The sequence below is a fragment of the Callithrix jacchus genome, chromosome 20 (genome assembly GCF_049354715.1).
Source record: "Callithrix jacchus isolate 240 chromosome 20, calJac240_pri, whole genome shotgun sequence".
NCBI lineage: Eukaryota > Metazoa > Chordata > Mammalia > Primates > Cebidae > Callithrix > Callithrix jacchus.
Genome location: NC_133521.1, coordinates 14,506,935 through 14,519,024, shown reverse-complemented (window position 1 = coordinate 14,519,024; position 12,090 = coordinate 14,506,935). Strand labels below are relative to the sequence as shown.

Genomic DNA, 12,090 nt, shown 5'->3' with positions numbered 1-12,090 from the left:
AAAGTCAATGTGGATCGAGGTTGGGCAGGAAAATCAGAAAATAAAAATGAGGGATGAAGTTTCTGTGCCACATTTGACATGAGACTGGAAGCGATCATGTATGGCCCCCACCCATGTGGTGTGGCACAGTGCAATGCCACTTTACAGCAGTGTAGACTCAGTGAGGTAGCCTGGCTTCCTGAAGGTGTTCACATTGTTAGTGGCTCACATTTCCACCCAGAGCCTGGTCTCTAAAATCCCGGTTCAACCCCCACCCCAGTCCATTTTTGCCAAGGGCACACAAAGAAGACCAGAGTAAGGTTCAAGTCAAAATTTGTTTTATTGTTATTCACATATTTAATAGAAAAAGAAATGCAGCAAACAGTTCAGGGTTGCATTAAAAAAAAATCCAGGTTTGTGCAGGTTGTTCTGTTTATATCTGGGAGCAGAGCTGTCCCCACATCAGGCACAGCAGCTGCACTTCTCTGATGCCCCTTTGCAGATGCAGCCCTGGGCACACTTGGCACAGCCCACGGGGCAGCAGGAGCAGCAGCCTGGGGAAGAAGGGGAGAGTGAGAGGTGGCAGTAGACTTGACCAAGCACCTCCCTGCCCCAATAGCAAGCCTTGCTCCAGCTCAGACCCCAGACCCAGAGGATGCTTTTTTAGCTTGGTGCAACTCTGTCCTGAAACCATGGGTGGTACAGTTGGGGTTTGTGTCGCAACAGAAAAAGTATTTGCTGTTCTGTCTCTACTCACGGCACAAAGCATGGAGAGAAAATGACACAGCCCAAGTTCCCCAGTTCCCCAGAAGGATGCACTCACGGCCAGCCTCGGGCTCCCTCCCAACCTTAGCCACAGCCCCAGATTCCTGGAGATGGCCCCACACTTACTCTTCTTGCAGGAGGTGCATTTGCACTCTTTGCACTTGCAGGAGCTGGTGCATGTGCAGGAGCCACCTGCAAGGAAGAGAAAAGGCGGTGGGCAGTGAGTGAGATGCAGAAGCAGTGAGTCAATGAGTCTCCAGTGTTGCCTCCTCTGGGCAGGGCCAGCCCTCAGAGCTCCTTTCTCACTCAGGACAGAGGAACAGAAGCCCCATGTCCTCTCCACTCACGCTGAGAAGGGGAAGCATCCTCCTGTTTTACCCCACCAGGAAGGTCCCAGGTGCACACACAACCAGGAATACTGAGATTGAGAGCCAGAACCTTCTGTCCTGAACCCTCAGGGTTCAATGCCTCCAGCCCCCATCCACCCTGATTGCTCAGAGCCTGGACAGAGCACTGGGGACCAGCCAGCAGTCCCCTGACCAACTGGGTGATTTGCAGCAGGACAGCCTTGAGCCTCAGTGTCCTGAACTCTTACTTAGAGGCCCAGGGAGGAGGGCAATGCTCTCAGGGGTGTGATCAGGAAGAAAACACCTAAAGAAGTAAAGGAATCCCCTTCCTCTCAGAATTTCAAATACGACTTCCAGGCTGGGCGTGGTGGTTTACATTTGTAATCCCAGCACTTTGGGCGGCCGTGGCGGGCGGATCACGAGGTCAGGAGTTCGAGGCCAGCTTGACCAACACGGTGAAACCCGTTCTCTATCAAATATACAAAAATTAGACGGGCCTGGTGGCATGTGCCTGTGATCCCAGCTACTCAGGAGGCTGAGCCTGGAGAATTGCTTCAATCCGGAAGCGGAGCTTATAGTAAGCTGAGATTGAGCCATTGCACTCCAGCCTGGACGACAGAGCAGGACTCCCTCCCGGCGCTCCCCCCTCCCCCCTCAAAAAAGCGACCTCCTGAAACCCAGAGACCCTCTGTCCTGGGCCTGGGAAATGGGGATCCCAAGTCGCAGAGTCGGGCTTCCCTTACCAGTGGCGCAGGAGCAGTTAGGGTCCATTTCGAGCTGCGGCGAGGCTGGAGATCCAAAGCCAGAAGTCGAGAGACTCTGAGGTACGTGTAAGGCGCGGTGGAGCCCAACAGCCCGGGCTGCTTTTATAGTTCGGAAAGGGGGCCGGGCGCAGAGGCCCCGCCTCGCGCTTGCACCCTCTCGGCAGATTTCCAGTGGCCCGCGGTCCTGGGCTGTGCTGGGCGCAGCTGCGGGGCTGGGCGCACAATCCCGCTTGGTGCCAAAGCGGCACCTTTGGCGCTTGCTCCCGCGGGAGGGGCTGTGTCCCGGAGGTCCCGGCAGCCTTTCCCAGTTTCCACGAGACTGCCTTCCCCCCACTACCACGCGCGATCCGGGAACGCAGCCTTGGCGTCGCGATCGTCTCCACCCCACCCGTCGCCCCGCCCTTTTTGGCACTGCCTTTCCCGGAGTCCCTGTGCAGCCCCAACTTCCTGCTCCCGTCCCGGGATCGGCTGAGTGCAGAGTGGGGAGGGTGCGGTTGCGAGCGAATTGTGTGCAGAGCTCCTGCCACCCATGTGGCATTCGTTTCTCCTCGTCCCCCGCCATGCCTGTACCTGTCCACAAATAGATACCTCGGAGCCGCTCCTAACTGCACAGCAGCACCGGAACACGGGGGGGGCCTCTCTCTCCAGTCCATTCTGCTCGCCTGAAAGGATGTCGGGGCGCGTTTCTCCAGGTCCTCCTTTGCATGCATATAAGTCTCCATGCTCCCCACAGCCTTAGGGCTGCCTCACTACGGAATGGCAGTTCTGGACATGTGGGATCTCTCCCCACGGAAAGATGACTTCAGGTGATACTAGACCCTGCTTTAAATTAGAAAGCAAGATGCGGGAGGTGGCGGGAAGCTGTAGTTCCAGCTACTTAGGAGGCTGACGCAGGAGGATCAGTTGAGTCCAGGAGTTTGAATCATGCCTGGACAAGACATTGAGTCAGTGTCTCTAAAAAATTTTTTTAAAAAGACATCCAGTTACTTCTATTCGGTATACCTGATTATTGCATAACATTAAATCTATACAAATCCTTTTTCTTTTCTTTTTTTTTTTTTTTTTTTTTTTAAGGCAATATCTGACTCTGTTGCCCAGGCTGGAGAGCAATGGCGTGATCTCGGCTAACTGCAGCCTCTGCCTACCAGTTCAAGAGATTCTCCTGCCTCAGCTGCTGCCTGAGTAGCTGGGATCACAGGTGCCGGCAACACCGCCTGGCTAATTTTTTTGTATTTTTAGTAGAGACGGGGTTAGGCCATGTTGGCCAGGCTGATCTTGAACTCCTGACCTCATGATCTGCCCACCTCAGCCTCCCACAGGGCTGGGATTACAGGCGGGAGCCACTGTGCCCCCCCACCCACTAGTCCCTTTTCAAACACTTTCATTCTTTGAATCCTCATAGCAATACTAAATGGAAATAATGTTTATGAACCGGTTTTGCTAGTCAGAGGACTACAAAGAAATGAGTTCAAGTAACTGGCTGGTCATCAGAGAGATGAAAAGTTGTGCACTGATTTAAATCCAGCCAGCCTCTTTGAGGAAAGTGTCCATGATAAAGCGTTCCTCCGGTCCAAGTATGTCATCAACACTTCTCTATGGCCAGAAATACTTTAAACAAAGGCCGGGCAGCGTGGCTCACACCTGTAATTCTGTGAAAAACAAGGACACTGAACATCTGGCACAGAGGCAGAAGTAGGAAGGGCACTGAGCTGGCAGCCATGCCCTCTGCGTAGCTCTGTGATCTCTCAGCTTCAGTATGCCACCTCTCAAGCCAGGGACACAATTGGGCTAACTGACCAAGGGCCCACCCAGCTCTGAACTCTGAGAGGCAGGGCTTAGCACCAACTGACAACATGATCTGCCAGCTGTAGCCAAGACAAGAGGCCAGCTGTAGTGGAGGTTCCAACCTCTAACTTCTAAGCTGTGTGACCTTGGGCAGGTTGCTTAACCACTCTGGAAGGTGACATAATCACTTTTGTTCCTGTGCGTTCACTCTTTGACTGGCTTATGGGGTGTTCAGATGATAGGAAGAATTAGAATGGTTCTTATGTTTGTTCAAATGCTGTGGCAGCATCTTCATCCCAGAGGACTTTGTGTAGGAGATCATCCACCTCCCCTGGTACGCAGTCAGGAAGGCTTTACTCCACTCCCCAGGCTCTGACCCGGAGTAATTCTTCCCAGACCCGTTTTTCCCCAAGAGCTTATCAAGAGAGATTCTGTCTCCACGAACGTCCATGTAAACAGAGTGATCCTAATGGTCATTAAACCCTACTCAGGAGCCAGACCAATATCTCATTTAATCCATAAATAGGGATACCATCTTCTTTCTACAGATGAGGACACGGAGGCTCAGAGAGGTTGAGTGACTTGCCCAGGCCACACAGCCAGTAAGTGGTGAAGTGCATTGTGAACTAGGGACTGTCTGACATGAAAATCCAAGCCCTTGGCGCAGGCTGCCTTTAAAACTCTATACGGAGCACCTTCAGGCAAGTATGCTCCTGATTCCTGGGCCAAGCGACTCATCATCCTCTTTGACTGAACATCAAATAACATTCCCTCCACATAGCCAGGGGGACTAACGTTGTCTTTAATTACAAGTCAAGGGCCAGGCGCGGTGGCTCAAGCCTGTAATCCCAGCACTTTGGGAGGATGAGGCGGGTGGATCACGAGGTCAAGAGATGGAGACCAGCCTGGTCAACATGGTGAAACCCCATCTCTATTAAAAATACAAAAAATTAGCTGGGCACGGTGGCGCGTGCCTGTAATGCCAGCTACTCAGGAGGCTGAGGCAGGAGAATTGCCTGAACCCAGGAGGCAGAGGTTATAGTTAGCCGAGATCGCGCCATTGCACTCCAGCCTGGGTAACAAGAGTGAAACTCCGTCTCAAAAAAAAATTACAAGTCACTCAGAACTTCACTCCTTTCTAATGAGTGCCACCACGCCCTCCAAACTACTGAATGCCATCACCCTGGGTGTGGACAAACAGGAAGAACTTCATCTGCCACCATGATCACACACACTTCATCTTGCTGGGAACATGCTGGGCATTTCATCACATCCCCAGCAATTTTGCTGGTTTAAGTAGCCAATGGTTGAAATTTGAGAGGAGTAAATTCAGCCTGGCCTTGGGAGGAACTCACAAAGATTCAGAACCAAGGCACAACAGGGAGCTCTCAGGGGTCTGCAAGTGTCTTCAGTGACACTGGGCAGGCCACGCCTGATGGTTCCTTGTGGGGATGTCTAGATCAGTGCTATTCAGGGTGTGCCAGCCATACACTCGGGCGAGTGTCAGAACTGTTTCCAATGCAAACCTGGAAACCCTTGGACAAATGTGTAGTGCTGGTAATTCTTTTATTTTCCTATGTAATTTGTTCTTCAAGTGTGTATTAAAATTTTCCTGTTGAGGGTGAAGGGGAGAAAGGAAGCAAAACACACTGCCATGTGTGTACCTATGCAACTGTCTTGCATGTTCTGCACATGTACCCCAAAACCTAAAATGCAATAAAAAATTTAAAAAAAAATTTCCTGTTGAATCTAAAAAATGGTCGTTGTATCTTTTAAACTTTCATTTTCTTGTTAACTCGTTATTTTACCAGAATATAGGTCTATGACTAAATGGAAAACAAAACAAAATTGGTCATTCACATCAGGGAGTTTTGGAAATCTGATGTCAGACTCCAGCCACTGGGGAGTCGGATACCACCCCCTGGAGTCACTTTCAAGTCTAAAATCCCATGAAGAACTGAAGTTGGGCAGGGAAATCAGAAAGTGAAGATGAGGAATGGCGAAGTTTCTGTGCCACATTTGACATGACACTGAAACTGGTCGTGTATGTGTCCCTCCTGCCCCCATATGATCTGGCACAACACCATTCAGTTTTACAAAAGATGAAACTCAGTGTGGTAGCCTGGCTTGCCTGAATACACTGTTTCCTAGCAGCTTACACTTCCATCCGCAGGCCAGGTCTCTGCCCTCCTAGTTCAATCCCTCACCCCAGTCTCTTATTTTTAAGGCATATAAAGGAAACCAGAGGCAGAATCAAGTCAAAGCTCTTTTATTATCACTCACATTATTTCATAGCAAAAGGAATGTAGCAAAGGGGTCAGGGTTGTACATTTTTAAAAAATCCAGGTTTGTAGAGGTCATGTTATTTACATATGGGAGCAGGGCTGTCCTGGCATCAGGCGCAGGAGCTGCGCTTATCCAATGCCCCTTTGCAGATGCAGCCCTGGGCACACTTGGCACAGCCCACAGGGCAGCAGGAGCAGCAGCCTGGGGACAGAGAGGAGGCAGCAGAGATGAGTACTAGGGACACAAGGAAGGATTCCTGCTCTCCCTGATAAGAATCACTGAGGAGGTAACAACTTCCATGATACAGCTTTCAGCAGAGAGGGAACATGAGGGTGGTCCCTCATCCAAAATTGGGAGGTTTCTCTCTCAGTGTGACTGGGTCCAGGGCTTTTATGGGTTTAGAATGGGGAGTGCATGTTGATTGGTTTGTGAGTATGTGAAAAAGGTTAAAACAAAGGCACAACTCAAAGATGGGCATGACAGTGTAAAAGAACAATTATGGAAGAGTAGGTCTATGTAAAATAGGTAAAGCAATCAGAAGAAAGTGTACCAGATGAGAAGATAGGTTCTCAATTCAGGCCTGGCTTCGGGCATTTGGCTGCCTCCTGCCGCTTTCACTGTGCTCCACTCCCACAGTTTCTGACTCAGTGATCTGGGATTACAACCTGAGAAGTTTCATTCCTTTTTTTTTTATTAGTAAATTTAATTTTAAGTTCTGGGTTACATATGCAGGACATGCAGGTTTATTACATAGGTAAGCATGTGCTATGGTGGTTTGCTGTACCTATCAACCCATCACCTAGGTATTAAGCACCATATGCATTAGCTCTTTATCCTGATGCTCTCCCTTCCCTACCCTCCTCACCCCAAAAGGCCCCAGTATGTGTTGTTCCCTCCTTGTATCCCTGTGTTCTCATTGTTCAGCTCCCACTTGTAAGTGAGAACATGCAGTGTTTGGTTTTCTGTTCCTGCATTAGTTTGCTGAAGATAATGGCTTCCAGCTCTATCCATGTTTCTGCAAAAACCTGATCTCATTCCTTTTTATGGATGCATAGTATTCCATGGAATATATGAACTACATTTTCTTTATCCAGTCTACCTTTGTTGGATATTTAGGTTAACTTTATGTCTGCTATTGTGAATAGCGCTGTAATGAACATACACATGCATGTATCTTTATAATAGAATGATTTATATTCCTTTGGGCATCTACCCAGCAATGGGATTGCTGGGTCAAATGGTATTTCTGGTTTTAGGTCTTTGAGGAATTGTCACACTGTCTTCAACAATGGTTGAACTAATTTACATTCTCAGCAACAGTGTGAAAGCATCACTATGAGAAGTTGCATTTCTAAGAAGTTTGTGGAGGTACTGATGCTGCTGGTGTGGGAGCAGTACTTTCAGAACCACTGTCTAGATTCTAAATATAAATTGTTAAGTTTAACTGAAGAACAAATTGAAAACCAAAAATCTAAATGTAAGCGCTAAACCTAGAAAACTCCTAGAAGTAAACAGGGCTAAATCTTTGTAACATGCAAACTGCCAAATAAAACATTAGCAGGTTGAGTTTTAAAAAAAAGTCCTCCAAGGATTGATCAACATTGTTTAAATAATTCATGACATTTATTGTTCATATAAAAAAAAGAAAACCATACAAACATATAATCATCCCATTAGATGTCACAAAAAATTGTTTGAAGCTTTCAAGAGAAAATGATAGGTGAGAATTTGGAGATAGCAGAAACGGTTTTGCCAACCAGTTTGGCTATTCAAGAAAAAATAATCTAAGAGTTGAAGGAGAATACAGGCTCAAGGGACACTGTGTGTGTGTGTGTGTGTGTGTGTGTGTGTGTGTGTGTGTGTGTGTGTGTGTTATGAGATATCCTCGAACACATTCATAGGTTAATTTGGAAGTGGTCAGTAGATAGAGAAAATCTGAATATACTAGAGATGCTATTGATGGAGTAATATTCTATAAGAAATGCAAGGGTCTCAAGAATGGAGCTTTGAACAACAGATAGGCTCACTCAACAGAAAAGGGAGTAAGAAAGGGTGATTTCAGGTTGAGAAAACTCAAACTTGTTCACATTCATTTTTTCTCTGAAAAATATGAAGTGGGAGGTGAAACCAGGTAAGAAAAATTTTGGAGGTTGAATTTGCCTGTTAGCAATTCAGTGGTGACCTTCAAGATGAGTTGTCATGGACTGATGATGGCCCAGAATTCAGTAAGCAAAGGAGTGACTGGGGAGAGGTTGGGGGAATGGTTGGGGGCCTGTGGGGCAGGGAGCAGGCGAGAATGTGGCAACAAGTGCAAATTTTTCTTTCAAAGATCAAGACTGAAAGGGGGATAGGAAAATAGAGTGACAGCTAGATTTCAAAAGAAACCTACTCAGATTTTGAAACAATTTATCAGTATTCAAGAACGCCATACAATAGGAGAGAAGATGTCATTAACTGACAAGTGATGCAATTTGTTGTTCGTTTGTTAACAAGGCATCAGGCGCTGAATCGTAAAGGCACAATAAACTACAAATTACCTGTCTCTCATCCAAAGGAAAGAAAAATTGGCACCAGGACTCCGGCAAGTATAGAAATGTAAAAGCTTAGGGTTTCTGAGCTTTCCATTCAAATCCAGAGTTTTTTTAAAGACTGAACGCAGCTCTTCATTCTCCATAATAACCACCTCTGCTTAGCCCTGTTCTACAATTCATAAAATGGGCTTCTCTGAATAGACAACTAAGGGGAAAAAAACCAAAGAGAACAAAACAGACTTTTGAAAGTTACATCTCGAAATTTTGATTTAGCAGGCAATCTGGCTAGTAGGCCCAAATGCAGCATTTTTCAACTTTCCACTAAAATGCCTGTGAAGACATAAAGGGGGAAAAAGACAACAATTTCATCAAATGGGAATGAAAATCAATCTATCACAAAGATCTTAGAGGGATATAATTGGATGACACCGTCCACACGGCCTTTGTTATCAGAAATAGCACAAACCTGTCGCGTAACATTTTTTTGAAAAACAGAGGAAAATGTGGTTTTCCTCTCCCAGTGCCTGTTTCCCGATTCGAAAGTTCAAGGACAGTATCAGAAAATCCAAGCTGCCTTATCTCTTTAGAGCTGGGGCTGATTTTTGAGCATCTGTTACGCTTTGTTTCTCTTCATCCTACACCTCTAACCTTTTCCCTAAACAATATAGTTATAAAAGAATTCATTAGGTTTCATCAGTCTTCGAAAACAACAAGTTAAACATGTGACTAGAACTAATTATGGTGAAGAAATCTTATAGGTAGGTACCTAGAAGTAATTGAAAATTTTAATATCTCTGATAAAAGGCCCATGCTAACATTGTTGAAAAACCAGCATGGAGTTATAAGGTTGCCTCCTAGTCCCTCAGAGACATACTAGGTGGATTAATAATGCTAGGAACCAGCATCTTAAAATGCTCTCTAGTTGTCTCTTTTAGAGAGGGTTTCTCCTGAATGCAAATCAAGCAGATGAGCAGCGGCAGAAGAATGTCAGGATTCTGAAATCTCACTGTTCTGCTAGTGCAGTGCCATAGGAAGAGGTGCCGTGAAAGACCTAGGCATTTTGGGGAGCTTAAGAGGAAAGCTCTGCTGTGCTGTGTAGGCCATACTTAAGGGCTGCATAAAGAGGAATTATGAGAAGAGGGTGAAGGGAGAGTCTAAGACGATGCTTCTACCTATGAAAGAGGAGGCTGGCTGGGGTAAAGAGGATGAGCATCTTGAATGGAAAACTTCAGATCTGAAATGGAAAATATCCCCCTGCAGCAAAAGAGGCAGTTTTGGTAAAATGCTGGGAACTACCCACAAAGCTCGGTTTGTGTCCTGCCTATGTATCTATTGTCACTACCATTCCCAGAGGCCATGGCCAATTGTGGCAGGTGCCTTGGCAATATTAATTAGTCATAGTGGTGGCATTGTAGATCTTGGGAAACAGTGGTTCAGCAGACTTGGCAGTGAGCCCAGTCAGGAATCAGACTGAGTAGTGCCCATAAGCCTGGGAGCAGCTCATCTGCATAGGCATGTGGTAGGAGGTGCTTACTGCCTTGGTTGAGTAGGTGCAAATGTGGCTGTTGTCAGCTAGAGCAGTTCTGTCTGTCCCACTGGGAGATGGCTGCTCTCTTTTCTGGGACTGCCAGTGCTGCAAGCAAAGCTGAACCTGGCTGATTACAGTCTCAACTCTTTTCTTGAGTTAGCTTTAGATTTTAACTTGAAATGCATGGCATGCTAAATACTAAAACTAGGATGCACAGAAAGGCACAAAGAAGGTGCATCTTTAGGAGGTCCCATCATTTGTCACCTTTCCATTTGCCATGCCCATACCTGCCTTTGCAACTCCCATCACATTGGCTTCCCAGTGTTATTCTACAATGCTAAAAGGACATTAAGTCAAGAACTCCCCACCTGACCCACAGCGAACTGCCTTCTTTTCCAGCTTGAATCCTTCCGAATTAGGGTATCTTAATGGGACTCTTATAATAGGTTGCACTTTCTCAGGTAGGAAACTTGTGGGATAATCTGTGGTGTCATTCATCAACTTCAGCTTGTCTGCACTACACATGGTAGAAACATCTTTAGTAGTTATTAATATTAAAGTAGCCTCCCCCTTTTCTCTTCTAGATGCTTTAAACAGAGATATATAATTTTAGGCAAAAAGAATGACACAAAAACATGGCGATGTGAAAAGCATGGAGTAGAGTGACTATAGGTTATACAGAGAATGAAGCAAATAGGAAAGAAATTAGCATTAAGGGGTTCATTGAAATAGGGTAGTAAATAAACTTAAATGCTATGTCTGCTAGTTTCCTGTTGCTGTTGTAACAAATCACCATACGCTGAGTGGCTTAAACAGCACAGATTTATTACCTTACAATTCTGAAGGTCAGAAATCCAAAATAGATATTACAGGCTAAAACCAAGGTATCAGCAGAGCTGCATTGCTTTTGGAGATTCTATGGGAGATCTGTTTTCTTGCCTTTTCCAGTTTCTAGAGGCCATCTGCATTCCTTGACTTGCAGCCTCTACGCTTGTCTACAAAGTGCATAATTTCAGCCTCTGCTTCTGTTCACATATCTCTCTGATCCTGTCCCTTCTTCCCTTGTCTTGTAAGAACCCCTGTGATTACATCAAGTCCATCTAGATAATCCAGGATAATCCCCCATCTCAAGATCTTTAACTTAATCACCCCAGCAAAGTCCCTTTTGCTATATAAGGTACCATTTGCAGGTTCTAGGGATCAGGATGTTAATAAAAACAGGCAAATTCTGTAAAATATTTGAAGAGATTTATTCTGTGCCAAATATGAGTGACCATGGCCTGTGACACAGCCCTCAGGAAGTCCTGAGAACATGTGTCCAAGGTGGTTGGGTGCAGCTTGGTTTTATACATGTTAGGAAGACATGAGACTTCCATCAGATACATTTAAGAAATACATTGGTCCAGTTCAGAAAGGCAGGACAAATTGAAGCCGAGGCTAGGGGGAGCTTCCAGGTTATAGGTAGATTTTTTAATTTTCTGGTTGCCAATTGGTTGAGTTTATATAAAGACCTGGGATCAATAGAAAGAAAATGTCTAGGTTAAGATAAAGGATTGTAGAGACTGAAGTTCTTAGTGTGCAGAGGAAGCCTTCAGGTAGCAGGCTTCAGAGAGAATAGTACTTCTTATCAGACTTAAGGTTTGTGTTGATGTTAATGCCAGAGAGGTATAATGAGGCATGTCTGACCCCTACTTCCTGTAATGGCCCAAGCCAGTCTTTCAGGTTAAATTTTAAAAGTGCTTGACTGAGGAGGCAGTCCATTCAGATGGTTGGAAGGCCTTAGAATTTTATTTTTGTTTTACAATGACTTAGGCATTTTGGGGAGCATAATTCAGCCTATCATATCATTCAAGAGAACTTAAACTGTATTACATCAGCCAGGGATTAAAATCTTAATGCCTACTGGGGCCAGGCAGGTAAAGAAAGTATCTTAGTCCATTTTGTGTTGCTATTAAAGAATACCTGAGACTGGGTAATTTATAAAGAAGAAAGGTTTATTTGGCTCATAATTCTGGATGGCTGAAAAGTTTAGGATTGGGTATCTGCCTCTGGCAAAAGCCTCAGGCCACTTTCACTTATGGCAGAAGGCAAAGAGGAGCCAATGT

General features: G+C 45.8%; 1 protein-coding gene across 1 annotated transcript; it reads right to left on the bottom strand.

Annotated features, from left to right (window-relative positions):
• Nucleotides 1-300: 300 nt before the first annotated feature.
• On the bottom strand, nucleotides 301-1,933 carry LOC100406557 (metallothionein-1E). Its single transcript, XM_002760985.7, has 3 exons — nucleotides 1,835-1,933; nucleotides 871-936; nucleotides 301-533 (listed from the first exon to the last, which is right to left on the bottom strand). Exons 1-3 carry the CDS (start codon nucleotides 1,860-1,862, stop codon nucleotides 442-444), a joined length of 186 nt encoding a protein of 61 aa, XP_002761031.3. The 5' UTR covers nucleotides 1,863-1,933; the 3' UTR covers nucleotides 301-441.
• Between the last annotated feature and the right edge of the window lie 10,157 nt (nucleotides 1,934-12,090).